Source organism: Setaria viridis, chromosome 5 (genome assembly GCF_005286985.2).
Source record: "Setaria viridis chromosome 5, Setaria_viridis_v4.0, whole genome shotgun sequence".
In the NCBI taxonomy this organism is placed as follows: Eukaryota; Viridiplantae; Streptophyta; class Magnoliopsida; order Poales; family Poaceae; genus Setaria; species Setaria viridis.
Genome location: NC_048267.2, coordinates 38,037,997 through 38,061,676, shown reverse-complemented (window position 1 = coordinate 38,061,676; position 23,680 = coordinate 38,037,997). Strand labels below are relative to the sequence as shown.

General features: G+C 47.4%; 5 protein-coding genes across 6 annotated transcripts; 4 read left to right on the top strand and 1 right to left on the bottom strand.

Annotated features, from left to right (window-relative positions):
* Positions 1-1,311: 1,311 nt before the first annotated feature.
* Positions 1,312-4,962, top strand: LOC117858675 (universal stress protein PHOS32). 2 transcript variants are annotated; one of them, XM_034741793.2, is made up of 2 exons: positions 1,312-2,348; positions 4,542-4,962. In XM_034741793.2, the coding sequence occupies exons 1-2, from the start codon at positions 1,577-1,579 to the stop codon at positions 4,550-4,552; spliced, it is 783 nt and encodes a 260-aa protein (XP_034597684.1). In that variant the 5' UTR covers positions 1,312-1,576; the 3' UTR covers positions 4,553-4,962. The 2 variants fall into 2 exon arrangements, with proteins under 2 accessions (XP_034597684.1, XP_034597685.1); XM_034741794.2 differs by having other exon boundaries at positions 1,320-2,348; positions 4,545-4,962.
* Positions 4,963-5,107: 145 nt separating this feature from the next.
* Positions 5,108-8,063, top strand: LOC117858674 (uncharacterized). The gene is made up of 4 exons (XM_034741792.2): positions 5,108-5,673; positions 5,786-5,994; positions 6,702-6,809; positions 7,060-8,063. The coding sequence occupies exons 1-4, from the start codon at positions 5,376-5,378 to the stop codon at positions 7,744-7,746; spliced, it is 1,302 nt and encodes a 433-aa protein (XP_034597683.1). The 5' UTR covers positions 5,108-5,375; the 3' UTR covers positions 7,747-8,063.
* A 428-nt stretch (positions 8,064-8,491) lies between these two features.
* LOC117858671 (uncharacterized) lies at positions 8,492-12,045 on the top strand. Its single transcript, XM_072293746.1, has one exon. It carries the CDS (start codon positions 8,559-8,561, stop codon positions 10,584-10,586), a length of 2,028 nt encoding a protein of 675 aa, XP_072149847.1. The 5' UTR covers positions 8,492-8,558; the 3' UTR covers positions 10,587-12,045.
* Positions 12,046-12,228: 183 nt separating this feature from the next.
* On the bottom strand, positions 12,229-17,753 carry LOC117858672 (diacylglycerol kinase 1). Its single transcript, XM_034741790.2, has 13 exons — positions 17,529-17,753; positions 16,422-16,632; positions 16,182-16,304; positions 15,925-16,053; positions 15,483-15,568; positions 15,256-15,379; positions 14,610-14,658; positions 14,387-14,469; positions 14,191-14,258; positions 13,925-13,999; positions 13,332-13,419; positions 13,067-13,186; positions 12,229-12,778 (listed from the first exon to the last, which is right to left on the bottom strand). The coding sequence occupies exons 2-13, from the start codon at positions 16,617-16,619 to the stop codon at positions 12,461-12,463; spliced, it is 1,461 nt and encodes a 486-aa protein (XP_034597681.1). The 5' UTR covers positions 16,620-16,632; positions 17,529-17,753; the 3' UTR covers positions 12,229-12,460.
* A 3,099-nt stretch (positions 17,754-20,852) lies between these two features.
* Positions 20,853-22,015, top strand: LOC117858895 (uncharacterized). Its single transcript, XM_034742050.2, has 2 exons — positions 20,853-21,332; positions 21,409-22,015. Exons 1-2 carry the CDS (start codon positions 21,203-21,205, stop codon positions 21,624-21,626), a joined length of 348 nt encoding a protein of 115 aa, XP_034597941.1. The 5' UTR covers positions 20,853-21,202; the 3' UTR covers positions 21,627-22,015.
* The last annotated feature ends 1,665 nt before the right edge of the window (positions 22,016-23,680 follow it).

The window sequence follows — 23,680 nt, the reverse complement described above, 5'->3', positions numbered from 1 at the left end:
ACGGATCACCAATGGCCCAATGGCATATATATTTGCATTGTGCACTTCGATGGAGCTAGGAGAATCCGGGGGAGACTCTCTCTCGGTTTGGGAAAGAGGGTGACTCATGCGCGACGGGGTAAAAGCTTTATTTTGTGCTGTTTGTTTCTTTGTTCCGCGAATCCAGGCTAACCGACGTACTAGTGCCCCTCGACGAAGGCACGCACGAACGATCTAGCCATGACCGAGAGTGACATGATCACCGCTCGCCAGCGAACAGCTCGTGCAGAAGAGTGCGATCGATGGAGTCATGGAGCGAGATAGCACGCACGACACGACACAAAAACGGTCGTCTCCTCGTCATGCTCTGCTGCAAGTCGGCTTGCACAGACGATGCTGGGAGGCCGGTGCCACATTGCTTTCCTGATGATATTCTACGGCCGATTACTTGTGCTGATTGCAAGTTACCAGAAATCGTGGCCGATTGCAAGTAGGATCTCTGGACATGCTGGAAGAATATCCGAATGGAACTTCCAAGGAAAGAGACGGTCGGAATCAATCAGTCAACAACCTGATGACGGTAGAACGCCGGACGGCACCAAACGCCGCTGCAAACCGCCCATGTCCGCCGTCCCCACTTCCTCCCGGTTTGGCGCGCCGTACACGACGCGACCGGATCAGGCGAGCCCTAGCCCGCCCCGACGTACGGAGGATCGCTGATTGACCGGCCGGCGTGACGCCCACGGCTCCTCCTGCTCCGGTGACGGATACCACGGAGTACGTAGCAGTCGCAGTCCTCGAGCTGGGAGTCGGTCAGAAAGTCCCCTTGGTTCACTGCATCCTTGGTAACTTGCGCGTATGAACTGGCGGCGACTGTGAAGGGACCATGTGGTAATGGTAGTGCGTTTCCACGCGGACCTTGATGAAGAAGAACCACGTCATGCGCTCAGGAATGGGCGATTGGCCCATGGCCATTGACCAGAAAACGGGCACGATCGTGGACTGGACCGCCATCTGTAGACTTATACCAATCATCAACTAAAGAAACAAGCTATCACTATTCACTAGGCCCCATTTGTCCATTTGCAAGGGAATTCCAAGGAATCATGCTTATTCTTGCGAAAAATCGTGTACGCTTACGAGAGCGCCTCAGCTCCGAAGGAAAATGAACCAGCTTTTACCAGAGGCGGTTTTAGTCAAGCAGCAATAGAAAATCATCACACGGGTGAAGGAACGAGCTAAAAGAAAAATCAAGAAAAACGAACACAAAAGGGACAGACAGTGGGGCACCACTAGGCCGCTACGTGTACAAGAAGTTATTCTTCCCCAAATCCACAAAGTCAGAGGGCGCACTCGCACTCCCCCGGTTGCTCTGCCTGCGCGCACGCACTTTCTGGTCTCTCTCCCCCCTCATTCCATTTCGAACCACAAACAAAAACCCCCCTCTCCCCTCGCCTCCGTCCCGGATCAAACGGCCACCGGAAAATCCCCCCAAAAATAACAACAGCGAGCTGTTCTTCGTCAGGGTAAATTCGGCAGAACCCTAGCGGCGCCCTCCCTCCCTCCGTCCGATCGGCTCCCCTCCCACCCACCCCGCATGGCGACCAACCCCTCCTCCGGCGCTGACGCGCCCCCGGCCCCGGCGCCGGTGCGGCTCTCGGCGGCGGCGCAGGCGGCCGCGATCCAGCCTTCCTCCCCGCGCTTCTTCTTCTCCTCGCTGGCGGGGACCAACCCGGCCTCCCCGCACCGCCGCATCGCCATTGCTGTCGACCTCTCCGACGAGTCCGCCTTCGCCGTCAGGTGGGCCGTGCAGAACTACCTCCGCCCCGGGGACGCCGTCGTGCTGCTCCACGTGCGCCCCACCTCGGTGCTCTACGGCGCCGACTGGGGCTCCATCCCTGTCTCCGTCACCGACGAGGCCGACGCCGCCGAGGACGCCGCCGCCGCCGCCCAGGGCGGGCCCACCGAGGAGGAGCTGCAGAAGAAGCGGGAGGAGGACTACGACGCCTTCACCTCCACCAAGGCGCAGGACCTCGCGCAGCCGCTCGTCGACGCGCAGATCCCCTTCAAGATCCACGTCGTCAAGGACCACGACATGAAGGAGCGCCTCTGCCTCGAGGCCGAGCGACTCGGCCTCTCCGCTATGATCATGGGGAGCCGTGGTTTCGGTGCCCACCGGAAGGGCGGCAAGGGGAGGCTTGGGAGCGTTAGTGATTACTGCGTCCATCACTGTGTCTGCCCAGTTGTGGTTGTTCGCTACCCGGATGATGCTGCAGGTGCTGGTGGAGATGCAGCTGGGGCAATAGATGAGCTGCACACTGTGCCAGAGGATGAACCTGTGTACCACGACGCCCCTGAGGTGCAGAAAGGTCTGCCCCCTTCCTTTGCTTAGCTCCACAGTTTTGACTTTGCATGCTGATTGGCTATTTTGCCATGAAGAACTTTCGTGAAACGATTAAGCACAGAAATATCAAATATGGAAGAAAATGTTAGTGCAGAATTAGCTGTTTCATACTTTTTGTTAACAGTGACAAGCTTGATGGCCTAGTATTGTTTCCTGGTAGTCTTGCTGAATCAATTAACTTGCTTCAGACTTCTGTAAAATGTTAACAATGCTGGTAGTCTCTATTGCTAGATGTTTGGCGCTGGCGGTTCTCTTAGAATTGTACTGAGACAATAACACTGTGCTGCAAACTGCAGAATTGTACCGAGACAATAACACTGTGATGCAAACCGCATATCTTCGCTGATGGTCTTTCATTAATATGCAGCTCTTCTATCCGTTCTTAATGGAAAAACATTATTATGCTTAGCCACTCACGCGAGGTACAGAAAATGAAATATTTTCTCAATTTAGAAATTTGACCTTCTGCAGAGTAAGCACAATAAATGAATATAGCAGGCTCTGCAATTTCCAGGATAGTAAGCAAACCTAGGACACTGGTAATCAAAACTGTAATGTCAATACCCAAGGCTGGTGTGGGTGGTGGTGGTGTAGTATCTCTACTGAATACTGATCTATAATTCAAAATGGCAGACTATACTTTCCGGTTGGATGCTTTGCAAATTTTTCTCATAGATACCTAGCCTAAATTTCAATTTGATCAAAGTAGTTCAGGATTACTTGCTCTCTCTTTAGAAAGGCCTAAAATGATAATTTATTTCCTTGTCACCTCCATTGAAGGCGTTCCCACTTCAACATAGTTGCTTTTTGGAAGGTTTCGTCTAGGGATGTAGACAACTAAAATTCATCACATACTTCCAGTGTAAAGTATATTGATTACTTGTGCTTCTGATGTAGACAATTAAAAATCATAACATACTAGGGATGTAGACAATTAAAAATCATCACTCTAATTCTTTGCGCTTCTGATGGATTATTTATGTGACACCTTTATCATATCTTTGGTATCAGTATCCTTTCCTTTTGTCCTTTGATACATTTGCCCTGATAAGGGCCCCGCCTATATGTAATTGCCTTGAGGTTACCTGTTACTCTTAGTCGTATCTCTAACCTCATTTCTTTTGTTGCCTTGATGATATCAGTTACTTTCATCCTCTCTTGTTGTTACTTCTTCCTAGCTGCATTGCATACTTGCATAATAACTGCCAATGACACTAAGTTACTTCAAACGACGCCTCATTTCCCTCAGATTACTGATTGAAGCATTATATCTGTCCATCTTATGCTTCATTTCTAAGTGACCTCATAATGGATGTAGTTACTATTATCTGCTAGTCTTCTTACCTGGTTACATTGTTGTTTGATAGAAATTGATCTGGACTGGGGGCCTCTTTAGTTCATCGGCACTGTTGCCAGTTGACACACTTTTTGGCTTAACATTGTGAGCTTACCAGTGGGCAAATTGTGACAATAGGGTATAGGGAGTTTGGCATGTTTTAGTAGCAGAAAAGCATAGCAACAAACCAAAAAAATTCCAGGACTATGATATTTACACATTTGAACTATATGATGTGCTAAATGCTTTAGTTTGGGCTAGAAATGTCCTAGTGGTTTCTAAGTGTTGGCAACTTACTTGTGATGGTTTGAGATACCAAAGATGCTTTGTTCGTTCTGTTTGTGTACATTAATTTGTTATCATATGCAATTATCCATCTGAAAAAATCACATTTCATCATATTTTTGTCTTACCTCCTGTAGTGGTGCCTTCCGAATATATTTTGATTATATGGGGTGATTTTGAGAAAATTCTTTCACGGAGTAGAATGCTGGTGCCGATGTATGATGCCATTTCTTAAACATCTATTTTGAAGGAGCATTCTGCATTAGCATTTTATTCACTTTTGTTGTTTCATCTATTTACAACTTACATTCATTTGCTATCTTGTCTAGTATGTTGAGTGTGCCTGTTTGATATAAGCATAACCAGTTGCTTCCTCGTATTGTATGCCAATGCCAATTTTCCTTTTCTTGAGCCTCGTGCATTCATCCGATAATTATGCCTTTCACATACTTGCCTGCTATCTGCCTCTCCTGTGCTGGGGAGCTTTGCTTGTTGCCACTGGATTTTGGATTTTGATTCCGCTGTTTTGGTGCACAGCAGAAAACTGAGGCAATGGCATGGAGCTGAAGCACAAAGGAACACATGCAGCTTGTGGTGAGAGGATCCTTGTGTATTTGGAAGATGCAACTGGCTGTTTATGTTTGCTTCTATGTCCACTGCGTATCATAAACTGGGTCCATCAGCAGGCTGCTTCCCGTTTAGAGTTTCATATTGGAGTCCTAGATCATCGGAGTCTTTGTCGGTTTGCTTGTGAGATGTTCAATGTAGAGTACACTTCCAGTGGGTTGGAGCTGTCTTATGGTTTACGGATGCTTATGCTGGGCTCCCGAATCTATCTTGTTTTTGCAAAGCCAGTTGACGACCGTTGTATTCTCTCGTCGTTGTCTACACGGTCATGACATCTATTCAGCTTGCTACTGTATTGGATGCTTGGTTAATAGAGGACCACTATTCTGTATTTACTGCTTTGTTGGAAAGAATAATTGTCTAGTTGAGCGGTTTCTGCTGCTAAAAGCATGAGCTTGTGCTTGCGTGTTTATGTTTGTAGGAGTATTTGTAAGACTGCTTTGTGAAGAATTCATTAGAAATAAATTTGTCAAAACAAATGCCATGTTGCCATTTGCCATGCTCGATGCCCCGATCCTTGCGCGATTTGCAACCCAATCGCCTGTGTTGCAGCCATGTACACGTCAGCATTGAACTTTTCGATTTGGCGCGCCCGCCTCGCTTCTTTCCCTCCCTTTTCCAAGGGAAAGAGGCGCGACCAAAACTCCAGGGCGGCAGCAGGATGCTCGGCGGAGCGAGGGGGACGGCGTGAGGCGAGGTGAAGCATCGGCTCGGCCGGATCGCCATCGGGTGGGGCGGCGAGCCATGGAGGAGGGCCTGGTGTCTGTGGACAAGTTCTCCGCTGGCAGCCAGGCCTACTTCCTGACGCACCTCCACCAGGACCACACCCGCGGCCTCGCCTCGGCGGGCGGGTGGCGCCACGGCCCGCTCTACTGCTCCCCGACCACGGCGCGCCTCCTCCCCACCCGCTTCCCCGGGATCGACGCCTCCCTCCTCCGCCCGCTCGCCCCCGGCGCCTCCGCCACGCTCTCCCTCTCCTCCCCCACCTCCGACCGCCCCCTGTCCCTCCGCGTCACCGCCATCCCCGCCCTCCACTGCCCAGGTACGTTACCCTCACCCCTCCCCGGCTCCCCCTCCTGATCCGCACACGGCGGGATGGTTCTGAATTGCTGATCTGCGGCGCGATTCGGCGGCGGTCTGGTCCCTGCGCTCAGGCTCGCTCATGTACCTCTTCCGCGGGGACCTCGGGTGCATGCTCTACACGGGGGACTTCCGGTGGGAGCTCGGGTGCGGCAAGGCCCGGCGGGCGAAGCAGGCGCTTCTCGACGCGCTCGGCGGAGATACCGTCGATTTGCTCTATCTGGACAACACCTACTGCCACCCGTCGCTCAACTTCCCACCGCGCCCCGTCGTCGCTGAGCAGGTCAGTCTCGCTTAAATCAGCGTGATGGATTGATGATTGTGCTGATTTATGTCCTCGTTGCATGATGGTTCAGTTTGACGAACCTGTAGGGTCCATTTCCGCGCTTACTCAAACCATCTAGCATCGAGGACGGCTTCAATTATTTGCAAGATAAATTCCTGCGAAGCACTAAAGCCTGAAAGTCATCAGAATCACTAGATACACATACACTTAGATGCACGTTTCAGAGCCTATCGTGAGTTGTCAGTGAGAAATGGCTACAGCTTAATTTATTTAAATCTCTCTAGACTCAGCTTGAGCATGCATTCATGGTTCACGAAGCTACTCATATTTAGTAATTAGCGTTTCCTTAGAAGATCAGTGTAGCTTGTTGCTACTCAGGCCAAAATGTCACTGTGAAAAGTGAAGTCCAATGTGCATGCGTTGGTTGCTATTTGCCTGCATTAGACAGCAGGAAGAGAAGCCACTAAAATCATGCAGTTCATCATGCGGCTAATTGAGCATGTATTAGGGATGCTTGCCCTACTAGTGCTGCCATTGTGAACAGGCCACCTTCAATAAGACGTCACTAGCAATTTGTAATCAGATCGTCAGGGCTTATGTTTTTGTGTGCTGAAATGAATGCACTGTGCTGGCCAAAATAGAAATCAATTTAGTTCACCATATTGCAATTGCTGATGCTTATGTTTCTTAATTTTGAAATGCAGATGGTCAATATTATTCGAGCACATCCTAACCATGAAGTTATCATTGGTGTTGACACTCTTGGGAAAGAAGACCTCTTGCTTCACATATCCAGAGAACTACAAACAAAGGTTGTAGCCTCTTTTTCCCAATATACTAATTCCATGTATTTTCCTTAGAGCCTTGGTGGCGATGCATTTCTTTTGAGAAATAATTGAAATGGCATTGGCAGATGTCTTACTTACTGATGTTCTATGGTTCAAAGTTAACTTGCTTCAGTATCAATGTTTGCCCAGATCAGCCTATGTTTTATCTATTTCTCTAAACATTACATGTTCAGCTTCCTAATTCTGAAATGTGTTCTTTCAATTTTTCTATCAGATTTGGGTCTGGCCCCAGCGCCTACTGACAATACACCTTCTAGGAATTGATGAAAACCATGAGATCTTTACCACGCAGACCAAATTGACTAGGATCCGTGCTGTTCCAAGATACAGTGTCACCATTGAGACTCTTGAAGCTTTGAACGAAGTGTGCCCCACCATAGGGATCATGCCTTCCGGTATTCCTTGGCTTCTGAAGAGCAGCGAAGGAAAGGCCATGCCCAAGGGTATATCACCAGCAAAGTCTATCAGGTGCAAAGGGCGAGACAAAGGAATGGACTATGATCCCTTGTCACCACCAAAGCTGTTTGACAAGGATTCTTACACTTTGCCGTATTCCGAGCATGCTTGTTTTTCAGAGTTGGAGAACTTTATGCAAACAGTGCGGCCATCAACAGTCGTAGGAATTGTCAGGACATCATTCTGCTACGTCAATCCCCTTCATCACTTCAGTCACCTTTGTTCGGACAGTGGTGTTAATGATGACGGGACGCCCATAAAGAACAAGGGCAGAGATACTGATAACTTAACACCAAAGAGAAGGCGGAATGGTTCGGCGACCCCGGAAGAAACGAAGGTCAGGATCTCCAGTTCAAGTCTGTATAGAAGCAAAGTTACAAGGAAGAGGAAGGAGGGCTGCGGTGCAAGGATCGATGACGCTGAAGAACTCATCGGTGTCGCCTGAGTTATCTCTCCGCAAGTAATGTTATGCTTTCTTTTGTAAAGATCAACAACTGGCTGGTGCAAGGTTTGAAGCAATGAGATGGGATGTGCTGTTCAAAGTCCAAACTGAACGGCTAGCTGTTCTGGAATCTGGATGCAGTCGCGGCGTCTGTTCCTTAGAAGGTTGTAGTTCCTTTTGTGATGTTGTCCAATAGGTGGATTGCTGAAAGCTCGTATGCTTGTTAGTTGTACTGATACGGTTCATTATTCTGTATATATACAATCATCGAAAGCGAGTGGAACCTGTAAACAAGCTGCGAATTTCGGAGTTTTGGACTACACGGCTTCAACTAGTCTGAGAGGGTCCCACGTGGCTTGACCTTCTTGGTCTATTTTTCTCTCAGTTTCCTGTCAACGCGGAGTCACGTCTGGATGTTTTCGATGACTACACGAGCGTAAGAATATTGGTGGGTGCCGCAGTAAAAGCTTCGGTTCTGCTGCCGTTGTCGAGTGGAGTGGTGCGGCCGCGTTTACATCCTAATCCAACTTTATTTTTCTTTACTTTTCCTTTTCCCGCTTATAGCCTCTTAGGACCGTAATCTTGTATTTTTCTGGTACATCAAACTTGGTTTGTTAAGAAAAAAAAAAAGCTGAGACTGAGAGGCCGCTCAGCGGCAGCCCGGCCCGAGCTGAGGAAAGGAACCAACCGTTACTCATCTGATCCGGTCCCGCCCAATCTCCACGGGGAGTCACCATGACGATGCTCCCCACACCACACCACACGGCACACGCCCGCCTCGCCGCGACCACTCCCACCCCTACCAGGTCGCCACCATGGCCGGGCTCCTCCCCTCCTCTTTCCCCTTCCCCCACGCCTCCTTCCCCAACCCCAAGCCCCACCAACTCGCCACCCCCGCCGCCGCCGCCGCCACGAGGCCCGAGTCACCCAATGCGTCCCCGGCGCCCAACCCGGCCAGCGCCCGCCTCCGCCGCCTCATCGCGCGCGAGGACCTCGCCGGGGCCGCGCGCCTCGTCGAGCGCTCCGCCTCCCGCGACGGGGAGCCCCCCGACGTGTACCTCTGCACCAAGCTCATCCGCAACCTCTGCCGCCGGGGGCGCACCTCCGACGCCGCGCGCGTGCTCCGGGCCGCCGAGACGTCGGGCTCGCCCGTCGACGTCTTCGCCTACAACACCCTCGTCGCGGGGTACTGCCGCTACGGCCACCTCGACGCCGCGCGCAGGCTCATCGCGTCCATGCCCGTCGCGCCCGACGCGTACACGTACACGCCCCTGGTCCGCGGCCTCTGCGACCGCGGCAGGGTCGCCGACGCGCTCAGCCTGCTCGACGATATGCTCCGGCGCGGGTGCCAGCCCAGCGTCGTCACCTACACCGTGCTCCTCGAGGCCTTGTGCAAGAACAGCGGGTTTGGGCAGGCCATGGCGGTCCTGGACGAGATGCGTGTCAAGGGATGCATGCCCAACATTGTTACCTACAATGTCATCATCAATGGCATGTGCAGGGAAGGCCGTGTTGATGACGCTAGGGAGCTCTTGGACAGGTTGTCCTCTTACGGATTCCAGCCTGACACTGTCAGCTACACCACCCTCCTGAAGGGCCTGTGCGCTGCTAAGCGGTGGGACGACGTTGAGGAGCTCTTTGCTGAGATGATGGAGAGGAACTGCATGCCGAATGAGGTGACTTTTGACATGCTGATTAGATTCTTTTGTCGAGGAGGTATGGTGGAGCGAGCGATTCAAGTTCTTGAACAAATGACATGGCATGGATGCTCAGCCAACACTACCTTGTGCAATATTGTCATTAACTCTATTTGCAAACAAGGCCGAGTTGACGATGCCTTTAAGTTCTTAAATAATATGGGTTCCTATGGGTGCAATCCAGATACCATTAGCTATACTACGGTGTTGAAGGGCTTGTGTCGTGCCGAACGATGGGATGATGCCAAGGAGCTTCTGAAAGAGATGGTCCGAAAGAATTGTCCCCCAAATGAGGTGACATTCAATACATTTATCTGCATATTGTGCCAAAAGGGGTTGATAGAGAAAGCTATTATGCTTATTGAGCAAATGTCAGAGCATGGGTGTACTGTGGGTGTTGTCACATACAATGCTCTTGTTAATGGATTCTGTGTGCAAGGACGTATTGACAGTGCCCTAGAGTTGTTTCGAAGCATGCCCTGCAAACCCAATACCATCACATATACTACTTTACTGACAGGCTTGTGCAACGCCGAACGGTTAGATGATGCAGCAGAGCTCATAGCTGAGATGCTTCGTAGAGATTGCCCTCCAAATGCAGTGACTTTCAATGTTCTTGTGAGTTTCTTCTGTCAAAAAGGATTTCTTGAGGAAGCAATTGAACTCGTTGAGCAGATGATGGAACATGGTTGCACCCCTAACCTGATTACATATAATACATTACTCGATGGGATCACCAAGGATTGCAGTTCAGAAGATGCCCTGGAGTTGTTGCAAGGCTTGGTCAGCAAGGGAGTTTCGCCAGATATAATTACATTTTCTTCAATCATTGGTGTCCTCTCAAAAGAAGATAGAGTTGAAGAGGCCATTCAAATGTTTCACGTAGTGCAAGATATTGGAATGAGACCCAAAGCTGTGGTGTATAACAAGATACTACTTGGGCTCTGTAAAAGATGTGAAATAGATAATGCTATTGACTTTTTTGCCTACATGGTATCTAACGGATGCATGCCCAATGAATCAACCTACATTATACTTATTGAAGGCCTTGCTCATGAGGGTTTGTTGAAGGAGGCCCGAGATCTACTGAGCGAGTTGTGTTCAAGAGGAGTTGTAAGCAAGAACTTAATAGAAGAGTGGCAATAAGGTTGAAGATCAAGCTGGGCATACCCTTTTAGTCATGATGAATCAGAGCACTAAGTGCTTATTCGTTATCCACAGTAAAGCAGATTGATGGCTGCCTTCTGTGCTTCATGTAGATGGTTGTTTGAGGGCCCATAATCTCGTATGAAGGAATCATGACAATGTGAGTTTCTGCTTAGGTTTATGTACTTATGCCCTGGGAAATATAGTTTCCGATTTTAGCTTACTCTTATACCAAAAAATTGTACACAGTGTCATATATTGCCAAAAGCATTTTTTATTTGAATAGGCTTAGGCTGTAGAAATCTCACTAACAAGAATAATCTTGTTCAAGAACCTTACTTCGAAGTGTCAAGACTCAAGACCAACGAGACCAATAAATGAATCCGGAGTAAAGCACAAGCAAAGAAGTTTGGTGTTCATAGATTTATACTGTGGCAGTAAAGAATACAATCCACTTTTTTTACTTGACACTTTTGAGTTTTCAACTAACACATTGACTTGTTAATCTGTAATGCATCATGCTTGTCTTCAATGATTTTGGGCTTTTCTTTCATGAGCTATGGGTATGTGTCCTGTTGCTTTTCCCTCCAGGGCTGTGTGAGACAGTACCTTCTATTTTTATTTCATTTGCCGTTCAAGAGCGCAGATGACAACATTCCTCACTGAATAATGTTTTTACCCAGGTTTCTGTAACTTAAAATTGGCTTGTCAAAGAATTATTAGAATATAATGTCGTCTGGATGCCCTTTTTTGACTTTAAACAGGCAGGTGTGCTCTTACGATCTTCGTCATCGAGAATTTGTATGCTGTAAGCTTTTTAACTTCTTTTTGGGTTGCTGTAGGTTTATGGCGTTATTTTTTTACTGGCCTCCTGGAACATCAGAATCTATCACACATGCTTTATCCTCAAATAGCTAAGTCTGGTATCAGATTCTAATGTTATTCTATGTTTCAATAGGTGATTGCTGGCTATGATGGAGATGTGAGAAACTAATTTTAACAATTCAAGATGCAACAGACCCAAGCAAGTGGGTGGAGGAGAAAGGAGATCAGGGACCTATTCTGCAGGTGAGCTCATAGTTATGCAGTAATATTTTATTATTCCACTTAATCACATCACTTAAATTAGTTGGTAAACGAACATGGAAACCATTGAACCGCTAAAGATTAAAACTGAAGAAATTTCATTGCCCAGAATCTAGTGTTATCTTGCAGGTACTGAGGGAGACATGGGTGTCAACGGAGTAATCTTCAGAGCTGGGTTCTGGATGCATCTGCTTTGACGAAGTTCATTTTCAGCACTGTCAGGAAGAGTAACAAAGTGGCGTATGACTTGGGCAAGCATGGCACGGCGCTGGAGATTGGTGAGATGAGTGTATCAAATGCTGTATCCAGGGTTTGTACTGAACTTGGTTATATTTAATTTTAAGTCGCATCCCTAATGCAGCCTGAAATCCAACGCGTGATGTACGGCTGTACCTGCCACTGAAATGAATTTAGAAATTCATCTTTTTGCTTATTTAACTGAATTCAAATCCAAGTTAGTATGGCGCTCAGTTCAGAACTGTGGCTTGACTCGTCTGGTAAGATTTCTATGATCGAAATACCTTTGCTAAAACCAGTGTAGTTCTCAGTCGATGAATTGCTGAAGAAAAACTGCATTCAAATATACTGATAGTACAAGATGGTCAGTCAGTAGTCACCCCAGAATCCTAGTATGACTACGGCGCAACACAACTTTGACATAACAAAACAAACTTGTCAGCCAAAGTTATCTTACATGGACAACGTAAATTAGAGCATCAACCTACTTCCTACGGGCTACGGCCTACGCAAACAACTGTACAAGGCTCAACAAAGTAAAACACGACCTTTTATTGTTTGTTCACATCGCCCGTGTACCGAAATGACAAGGCAGCCCCAAAGTTCCTCCTCTCCTCCTCGAAGTCATCGTCCGTGTCATCGCTGGAGCTGGACTCTGGATGAACCGTGGAAATAGCTGGGCACGACTCATGGATGCCTTTGGCTATGCAGTCTCTGGTCGCGAGCATCTTGACCTGCCCAGCATGGGAGATCTCCACCACGACCTTGCCATCATCTGTTGGAAGAGGTTGCTTCCAGGGCTCGCCATCCATTCTCATGTAAGCATGATCGGCTGCACCTCTGAGGAACTCGAATCGAACACGGTGAGCCTGCCCATGAAAAGAAATTCAGTGTTCATGAACTAGCTTTCTTTGAATTGAGGGGTTCAAACATGCTGAAGCAGAGAGGTTTGACTGAGCTCCAGAATGGAGCTTTCAAATTTTCCGTCCTGCTGCTTGTGTAGTTGAACACTTGAACTTGCATTTGAGTTCTAAGTTCTAACTAGTTTTATGCGCCACTTAGGCCCATCTAATGACTGATAGGCGATCTGGTAGCAATGCATGTGGGGGTGGATGGGAGAAATACAGCAAGTAATGATCCAGTCTGCAGTAGCAAACCTGAGCAAGACGAGTTCCATGGCCTTTGGGGGATAGCAAGACAAGCCCATGCCAAGCATCTTTGAAACCCACAATCTCCAGAAGGCCATCATCCACAAGTGGAGGCATTACCAAGTCTCTCTGCAATGGTATATTTCACATGAACGAATCAAATATGAAATTGAAAATCTTCGCGTACAATTTTTGTTTTGTGGAATAAATCGAGTTCAATGGTATAAAAGAAGTGCTGTAGAAGAATGTCAGTAGCTTAATGTCTTAAACTCACTTTTCTTTGCTTCCTCCTACTTGGTGTTCCCCAAGGGTTTAGTCCACCAGAGAAGCTGGGCAAATTGAGACAAACAATGGACCGGATACTGCATTTGTGTTAAAAACTTGGTCAGAACATTACAGAATAGTATCTGACTCTGAACTCTGAAGAAGTAATCTGACATCATGACACCAAAGGCAATCATCTGAAAATATTATAATCATCTAGTGCTTCTACCGTGATGCGTTCAAATTAGAAAGATGGCGCATAAGACAACCATGAGGATTATATGCTACAGCATTCTCTATTCTATAATTGAAAGTTCAATGTTCCATCAGCGCTCAGAGTTGAGCACACAGCATCCAAAACTCTTCAGCATGCTCAGCGTTTGTTTACTATTTTAAAATATTGAGTTGGTGAATGGTGATGGTGTGGCCTATCAACACCACTTTAGGGTATTTTCTGCGGATTGGTTTAGCATGATATCTGTTGAAATTTTACATGCAACTTCTAGAATGGGTAGGGTTGAGTTGTAGTACTTGTTTTGAGATCAGATAACAGACTGATGCGCAGGAATTGAATATAGACAAGGAAGAGCACAGCAGGCTTACCTCTGCGGAATTTCCAATGTTTCCCATTTTCCAGATTTCTTCATTATCTTTACTTTTGAAAGGCAAGCAATATTCCTGAAGCCCAGTGAAAAAAAATGACAAAAGTGGTGTGAGCCGACTACAATGTTACTCCTATTAACAAACCATGACCTTTTTTTCAATGAATAGAATAAATACCAAATTTCTGAACCGTGACTTGTGACTAATATTCCTTTTCACAACACAAGACACTTTCACAGCCAAGTTAGTGCCACCGAGAGAATTACCGAGACATCGGATGAAACAGAGAGGCACAAAACCATCCTTGTGTGCATGCCAGCTTTAAATATGTTTTCTGCAATAAGAACAGCAAGGAGATTGGTTTCTGTACGGCTAAAAAGTGTACGTAAATCATAAATGACAATGAATCATAAGGAACAACCAGCACTAAGAAAATAGAGAGAGTACAGCAGCTTACTTCACCTGATTGGACAACTGATTCTGGAACTTCTCTGGATGCAGTTTCCTCTCAGAATGAAATGCATAAGACACTTGAGCATCCATTCCTGTTACAGAATAAAGAGTCTTTCAAACTGCCACTTTAGCTAAGGAGAAAGTTTCTTCTGTCCAGTTTACAAAACGAGCCAAAAATCAATGTACTGACAAGCAACCTAAAATGTAGACCTTTTTAGAACAAGGAACTTACCCATGCTGAAGTAATTCCAAAATCCCCCACGATATGTGTAAGAATATTCCTGGGAACACCGCGAAAAGAGTATACATAAGAAATGGCATGGCATAATTCAAAAGGTTGATTTTCTCGACATATTTTTGAAAATTAGTTCTTCAACTTTTCTCAAATTCTTTTTGACAAGATTTTTCTCAGATCCAATAACTAGCATTTACGCAACTCGGTTAATGAAGAGGGTAAACATATAGCACAAAACAATTATCTACTCAGGTAGATAAAAACATGAAAACCAAAAAAAAAACTCATGTATCATTCAGCAAGCTGAACAGATTAAACAATCATTATGTTCTATTCAACAAGTTGAAAAGATCCCAATTAAATATTCTGAAATCCAATAAATGAAGTACAGAATAGCACGAGACTACAAGCAAAGCATATTTTGAAGAAGGAATGATGTTGTTCTTAATGCATATCAACATATTAAATATTAATCTAATGCATATCAACATGGCACTTGAAATATACCAAAGGTGATGGATCATATTCTTCGAGAGGAAAAGGGGTAAACAACAGCTGTGTCCAAAACGAAAGGCAAAAGGTAGATAATTGCAGTAACTATGCTACATTAAGGAAAAGAAAAGGTAATGTCCAGCATTGTTACCATATCTTGTGGATCTGTCTTTGGCACACGGCGAAATGCATGCAAAGAATGAGGCAAGTCTGGAGGTGCAATTGGATCACAAGGAGAACCTTTTGGGCTTTGCATTCTCATGACAATATGCCAGCTGAATAATTGTAATGAGTGATTACCGGTATTAGTCAACATCCATATACCATACAACGATTTCATACTGAAAGATAGCAAAGCTTTTAAAAAAGCAAACCCACCTATCAATGTTCATCTCTCTTGCTTCTCTTACCAATTGAAGAAATGATATGACAGAATCTTGATCTGTTCCAGGGTTTCTCTTCCCCTGCATATTAATTGTTGATATTATTGACAGCCAGCCATAAGAAGTATTCCATAGGAGCTAGCAGGCTAACAAAAAAGCTGGCTTCACAAAAGGCAACATAAAGAGGACTTTCCCACCCACCACCAGAAGAAACAGTTGCTTATCCAACAGATGACGTAAAATTCTATGGACTTACTGAACAGCTATGAAAGTTGAAAAATTACAAGCGAAGGAGAAAATAACTACATAATATTTCGTCTCTACATAAAGTTATATGTGTCAAAGCAGACCGAACATAAAAGGATCATACAAGTACAGAAAACTGCAGTAAAGATTGTCTAATAGGAAAAGAAAGATTGTATTGGTTTTAAACTTACCCATCCAAAAGAATATGGCAAGTTGTTTCCAGTTCCCAGTGGAACAGTAGCAACAGGAGGTGGATGTACTAACTTAAGATCAGATATAACTCCAAGCAACCAACCAGCCGTTCCATCACCTCCAGCAACCTAATAGTATTTCCACGATAAAATAGACACATGTTAATGCTATTCAAATAAACAAAAAGACAAAATAATGGTATACAATACATATTAGGAAGAGATCTTGCTATATGAAATTGCCTGGTTGCACTCACTATTAGCCTTAGTCTCCTATGGATTTCAGAAGCAAGAGCATCACCACCGTGCTTGAGCCTTTCCAAGTTGCTATATAATTTGTGCAAGACCTTGTCTGGAGCTTCATCAAGCAGATCAAACACCTGAATTTTACACAGTTAAGGACTGACCGCAAAACCATAATTTGATTTACTGCTGTAAAAAATGCAAGATCAATGTGATACCAAACAAGCATATTTGCATAAACAGACAAGGTCTACCTGAGCATGGTTGAGAAGCTTACGGTATGTGACAATTAAGTTACGTCCCAGCTGGCCACCGCTTTTTGTGTTGATAAAAACAATAACAGGGCAAGTGGGTATCTGAGAAACATGCTCCACTGGAGACTCTGGCACGAAAATATAAGTTGGGATGTAGAATTCTTTCAGCATGTTATTTCTGTCAACGTTGTTCTCCATTGAAATCTGCAACCTGCAATATTCATACTACGTAAGAAACATGATTATACACTGTAAGGCTAAAGATTCTAAAGTGTGCTCTGACTTCTGTTCTTTCACCGGCAAAAAGCAAGCTGGTAAATTGCAAACACAGCACTACATTTTTGGCAGAGGGCACGATTCTGTTCTATTCCAAGTAAGTGGTACATGCTTCAGAATGGGCAATACAAAACTAGGTGAAACTGAAAGTGGTTCATCGTCAGCTGCTTTGGAAAGAACCAGCGCATGACGTACATCCCTTCAAAAGCACGATAACAGATGGCTGTCGCTGTCAGTCTGACAACAAGGCTTGCTGCCAATTATCTGAAGGAGAAATTGCTGCTATCGTTAATCTGCCAATAAAATCGCGTCACCTGCCAGTATCCTAGAACAATCTAAAACAAGTAGCCATAGCTGATTTTCTTTTCTGCAGAAAAGGTAGCCATAAATGACCGAATCATTTCCTTTCGAAAGAAGGCCCGAATCATTTCATATCAATCAAGGCGGTCGAATTAATGTGAGCAATCAGCCCGATTAAAGTCAGAATCAGACCGAGGCGACAACTTTGTCGAAGGCAAACCACAGGTAGAAACACAGCCAACACTATGGATTCGAAACAAATGCGCTCTACTCAGCCAGAATCAAATCATTGTCGAAGAACACGTCGGAAAACCCTTTACCCTTACCGCGCCAGAGCAGAATCGCGCTCCTATTTGCAGAGGTATTCAGGACTCAAAGCAGCGCGCATAGAAAAGGAGGAGACGAAACCAAAAACGGGTTGCCTGTGCAGAATCACGCAGAAACCCGCGCTATTACCGCATAAACCAGGATTCGAAACCTCACGAGACGGATTAGCAGAGGATTCAGCTCCGGGATCGCACGCGCGCTCACCTGGGGGTGGCAGGGAGAATCCGAATCGCTTGGGGCAGACGGCGCGGCGCGGAGGCCCTAAAAGCGAGCGCCGGCTCTGGGGGCTCGGTTCGGGGCGAGCCGCGAGCGGAGGGAAGGAATGGGAATGGGAGCCGGGAGGGATTCCCTTGCGCGTGCGGTGTGTGTTGTCCTTGTGTGGTGAGCTCGAGGAGAGGGAAGGGGGCAGCTTGAAAAACAGACGGGTGAGCTGAGCCCAGGGCACGGGGGGATGCCCGAGCGCGTGCGGTGGCTTATAAGCGGGTGGGCGGGCCGCGCGCCGCTTGGTCCACGTGCGGCGCCGACGACGCGTGGCTTCTGTTCCCGGCCCACACCCACCGGGTTGCGCTGCGTGCGGGCCCAACAGAATGATGCAGGTGCGGTGCGGGACCGTTGGAATTGGAACTTGGTCGGTTGCTTTGCTTGCTCAGCTGCTCCTTCTGGTGACGAACAGATGACCGCAGCGGTTGCCGTGTCCGTCTGGCATGTGGCCCCGGAGCGGCGTGGGGCACCCGTGTCAGGCTCGTGGAGTTGGTTAGGTGCTGACTCTTTTGGCTTTTCCTTTGGACGGTTGTAGTAGTTGGCGTCGCCGGCGGAGCAGCTCGTTCGTTTGTCCTTCGGCTTTGGCAGGACGTCCCGAGTGGCCGAGTTCCCGACCCCCCGGGGTGCGGGCTCCCTCTGGTGGTCGCGATTTTTCCTTTCCTCCGACGAGAACGCCGCGAGCCTACGACACTTTGCAGCGATCGCGAGGGAGGACGCGGAGCTGCGCGCCGGCGACGGGGTACGTTCCCTTTTTTGTTTTTGTTTCTCTGACGGCCACGCCGGCGGCACCGTGGTGTGGGCGCGTGGGGCGTCGTTGCTCGGGCCGGGCCGGGACAGGCCGGACCAGCGGAGCAGAGCAGTGTCCAGGAATCTCGTCAGGTGATTTGCCGGCAGCTCCACGTGACACCCGATCGTGTGTACGTGCGTCTGAATTTCATGCCTTTCCAGGGGCGGCGGGGTACGTTCCCCGTGGAGAGCTTGCCACTGAAGATTAGACTTTGGAGATGTTACACGTGTTTTGATCAGATGGAATTGGTACCCTGCAATCTCCGGGCGTGGAAAAAATCTCCGTGGCCAGGAAACACGCAAACTGTCACATCAGCTGCGTCGTTGCATACTTGCATGTGCATGGTACTACGAAAAGCATCCAGCAACGACGGCCGCCACGGTTTTACCATGCATTAGCTAGGCAAAACAAACAACCACGATGCTCACAACGTCTCAATAATCGCAACGAGATTATCCACGGATAGAACCACCTGGGGGCGGGACTTTAGTGGTGGCCCGGAGTCGAAAAATTCTTATTCGCGAACCGGATGATAGAAGAGCGAGCGCATCGAATAATCTGCTCTGGAGGTGCCCTTGTTCACAAGCAAGAGGGAGATTCCTCGCGATGTGACGAAATTAAAGCATCTCCGCTTTTTTCTCACGCCCGCCGTGCGCCGGTGCTGACCTGGTGCTCGTATAGAAAGGGATCGGAATGTTCAGAGGTCGAACATCGTTAGCTGCCTGAAAGGTGCTAGCTGGTGCCGAAAGTTCGTGCCGACAGTGCGGCGACATCGTCGTGGCTTGATTTGGTGTGCGGCAGATGCCCCAGCCCGGTCGAGCGCGTGCATTGGACTAGGCTAGGCGGCGGTTGGTTGACGATACGGCGGCCGACAACAGCCCGATAACGGACGGACTTTTTAGTCGTTTGATCGCTCAACGGGGTGAACTAGTTTCGGTGGTTTGTTTGTGTGTGACCAAGGCTCTGTACAATCAGTTTCAGAAAAAAAAAAAGAGGCTCTGTACAATCAGGCCCGCTGAGGGCATCTGTGTAGATGGGCCGACCGGGAACTTGGGCTTCCACGTTCCACCATGAAGAAACTGGCCTGTGGGTCTCTGTCTTGGCTGGGTGCGAGGCTTGCGGTTGCGGAGTTTCATGCTCCAATCCTAGATGACTTCCGGAAGCTGGTGTTTGAGATTCGTGCAAATATTTTCATCCGTTGGATATGCTTCCTCTCCCCAACCCTACCCATCTCTCTCACGCACCGCCGCGAGCGCCGTCACCGCGCCGTCCACCCCGCCGCCGTCCATCGGCCGCTGGCACCCCGCGACCCGCCGCTGTCCGCGAACGTCGGTAGCCTCGCGTGTCCCGCCGCCGTTCGCGACTGCCGGCCGACCCACGGGTGCCGGTCTCATCTGGGACGCCGCCGCCGCCCGGGCGGCCGCCGTGTGCCGCCGCTGCCGTCGGGCGCCGCCGGGCCGTCGGATGCCATTGCTAGATGCCATTTTTTTTTTTCAAAATGTTGATATCGTATTTGATAAATTTTGAATCAATCTGCTAAAAATATTGAAATAGTTTTGGAAAAATGTTGAAGGTAGTATTTTTTAAATGTTGATCTAGCTTTTTAAAATGGTTGAATCTGCAATTTTCGATATGTTGATTTATTATTTGAAAAATGTTGAAATCTATCTATTGAAAGGTTGAATTCAAATATCTAATTGGGCCTAATGAACTTTAAGCCATGTTGCTTATCTATCTTCCGTGTGCTATATAGGAGATCCCAATTTCATGTGTGGAGTATTTTTTATCTTAGTGATTTGCGGAAACAATTTTCCAAATAAACAAATTATAAATTTATATTTGTGTAGTCATTTGAACTGGCTATACTCAGCGGAATTTCCCAATGTCCTTTTTTTGCACGGTGCATCTTAGAAAAATCATAACATTTTCATATGAACTCAGAGGGAGAAAAAATTATATTATAAATATAGAGCTTGACGAGATCTATGAATTTGTAGCTCACATATTTTTTGAAAGATCTTGATGCAAAAATAATCAATAAAATGTTTATTTGTGCTCCCTTCATCCCAAATTACTATTCTTTTTTACTTTTTAAAAATCAAAATGAATAGTATTTTGGGACGGAAGGAGTAGCTATGAACATTATATTGATTATTTTGGCATTAAAAGGAATGGTTCCAACTACAAAGTTGTAGATTTCATCAAGCTCTATAGTTTGCATACTGATATACATATGAAGGGGAAAAAATCAGGAACCCAAAATTTGCAACCCAGATTGCTTTATGACTTGTTCACCCTCAAGTTCCAAAACTGGAGTTAGACATGTTTATGTGGATTAATTCGAGGCTAAATTTCGGTTTCCTCTAGTCAGAAATTTAGAGGGTAATATTAACTTGGAGGCACATCTCCGTGCTTCTCACAAAACTTCACTATATCCATTGGAACACAAGGCAAAAAGATTAAAAAGATCGTTGGTCAGTCAAAATCCTACTGTATATGGATAACCGAATATTCCAAGTGACCTCCATTGGAATCATAAACATCTCCTTTAAATTATGTTTCACTTGGCCCGGTGCCAAATTGCAAAAGATTAGCCGGCTTGCAAAAAAAGTGAATCGACGACACTTCCACGAGTTACACCTCCGATTCACCCGTCGTGCGACGTTCCCAAGGCCGTGCTGCCCGGGCTTGCTTGCAACTTATCAACTTCGTTCTACGGTAGCCAAAGCTATAAGAAGGAGCGAACCAGACCCTCTTCCCAGCACCAACTCGAGCTTACGCACATTCCTTTCCTTCTCCACGCCGACACGCGCGCAGCGAGCATCGCAACATGGCCAACCACGGCGCCGCCGCCGCTCTTCTGATCGCGTCCCTCCTCGTGTCCGTCGCCCTCGCCGGCGCCGCCGGCGCGCGCAGGCCTCTCAACGCGAGGATCGCGGTGAATCGCGACGCGTCTCGAGGTGGTAGAGCCACACATGTTTCTCTCTGACCTGTGCATGCAGTCTCTCTCTGACCTGCGGCAAAATTTCCTTGCAGCTTACGTGGTGAAGCAGCAGGAAGATGCCGCGGCGGCGGTGCCGTCGCTGAGCTGCAGCAAGGTGCACGGGGTGCAGGAGGAGGAGACGTGCTTCTCCGTGGCGCAGGGCGCGGGGCTGACCCAGGACGACTTCCTCGGCTTCAACCCCAACATCAACTGCGCGAAGGTCTTCGTCGGCCAGTGGGTCTGCCTTGCGGCCACTGCCGGCGGCGCCTGACGATGACTTTGTGACGATATCTCTCGTCCTCTGCGTACCACGCCATCGAGCTATGCCTACGAATAATGAGGAGGTTAATTTCTCTTGTGTTTTACCTCCATAAGCAGCAGCCGAATACTATGCTAATTGAGGTTGGCGGCTGTGCCTCGCTTTATTTCCTGTGTTTCTGGGGTGACGCATGTGTCACTCTGCCGTCTGCAACAGATTTAATTTGCATGCAAATGTGGTTCCATCAGTTGTCTTGTGTGTTTCGTTCTGACGTCGTGTACCGTGTGCGTGTGCTCGCTCTTAATTTCTTCCATCGTGTATGCCCAGCATTATTATACCAAAATGTTGGACGATCGACCATCTAAAGTTGCTGAATAAGTACGTTCTACGCTTTAGAGTTCTATATACTGTGCTATTCTTCAAGTTAATACACTGTGCATCTTTTTATCAATCGTGTATGGCCAGGAGTATGTAACAGTGCAAAGTTTCACTTTTCACAAAAAAACACAAAGATTGTTCAATCAATCTAAACTGTGTTGTTCCACTAATTCAGTTACATTGTATTGTTGTTAGGGAAAAAAGCCCTCGTCTCTCCTGTTTAAAGTCACCCTATTGTTCATCAGGACTCGATTTTTTCTGTTCGTTTTGATCCCCAGCACTACGGGAAACAGGGGAGATGCCGAGTGCCAGGGGCACTCGGCGAAGGCCTAAAAACACTCGGCAAAGGCTTTGCCGAGTGTAACACTCAGCATCAGGCACTCGGCAAAATTTTTGACGGCGAACAGAACTTTGCCGAGTGCCAAATGTCGGGCACTCGGCAAAGATATTTGCCGAGCGTGTGTAAACACTCGGCAAAAAAACACCTTCGGCGAAGACGGAGGAACGGCGCGGCACGGTAACGGGAGGTTTGCCGAGTGCTTCACAAAAAGGCACTCGGCAAAGTCGAGTTGTTTGCCGAGTGCCAGTGGAGAGACACTCGGCAAAGTCCAGATGCTTGCCGAGTGCCAGGCGAGAGGCACTCGGCAAAGTCCAGGTGTTTGCCGAGTGCCAGGGAAGAAGCACTCGGCAAACCGGCGCGTCCAGGTCAGGTAGAAAGGCCGCTCTGCCGAGTGTCAGGGGAGGGGCACTCGGCAAAGTACACGTGTTTGCCGAGTGCCAGGGGCGAGGTACTCGGCAAACTGGCGCGTCCAGGCCAGATTTTGTTGCCGTTTTGCCGAGTGTTAAAGCCAAAACACTCGGTAAAGCGGGCCTTTGCCGAGTGCAACACTTGGCAAAGTGGCAAAACCGACCCTGTTTTATTTATTTCTTACGTATAAATGACCCCTCTCAAACAAAAATCACAAGCATGTATATTACATCACAGGCATATAATAAGCATCACAGGCATATATTTTAGGTCACATGCACACAAATCACCGAGTACATGTTCTAGTTTCAACAAACCACAATTCCACAAGTATATGTTCGAGATTAAATGAGAAGTTCACAAACAATGCATAAGTCAGTGAGGTGGCGCCCCTGCAAACGGCTGCATCAAATCTGGGTCTTGAGCTTGGAAATTCGAAGCCACCGATTGATTCTGCACATAAAAGAAGATGTGTGAGAATAAGATTGATATCATTTGAGCTAAATAAGTCATCTGTGAGGTAACTAAGTCAAGTTTAAGTTAACTAAGTCAAGTATTGAAACTAAAGCTCAAGTGACTCACAGGAGTATGTGCGGGTGGCTGAGGTGGAGGGAATATCACCGGTGGCTGTGGCAGTGGTGTACCCATACTCGTAGCAGTAGCAAATTTTTGCATGTATTGAAGCATTTGTTCCATCCTCAACCGATGTTCTTCGTCCATCCTCTGCCGCTCCGCCTCCATCCTCTACCGCTCGACCTCCGTCCTCTGTCGAACCATCCGCTCAACCCTCGCCTCCATATCCTGTTGTTGCCTCTCCACTTGGGCCTACAATTTTTCATCGCAATATTACAATGCAAAGGTAAAGTACGTAACAACCAACGAACGATGAATGAAATAGAAAGAACCTGAAGAGACTCCATCTGAAACTGTGTAGTGGTCG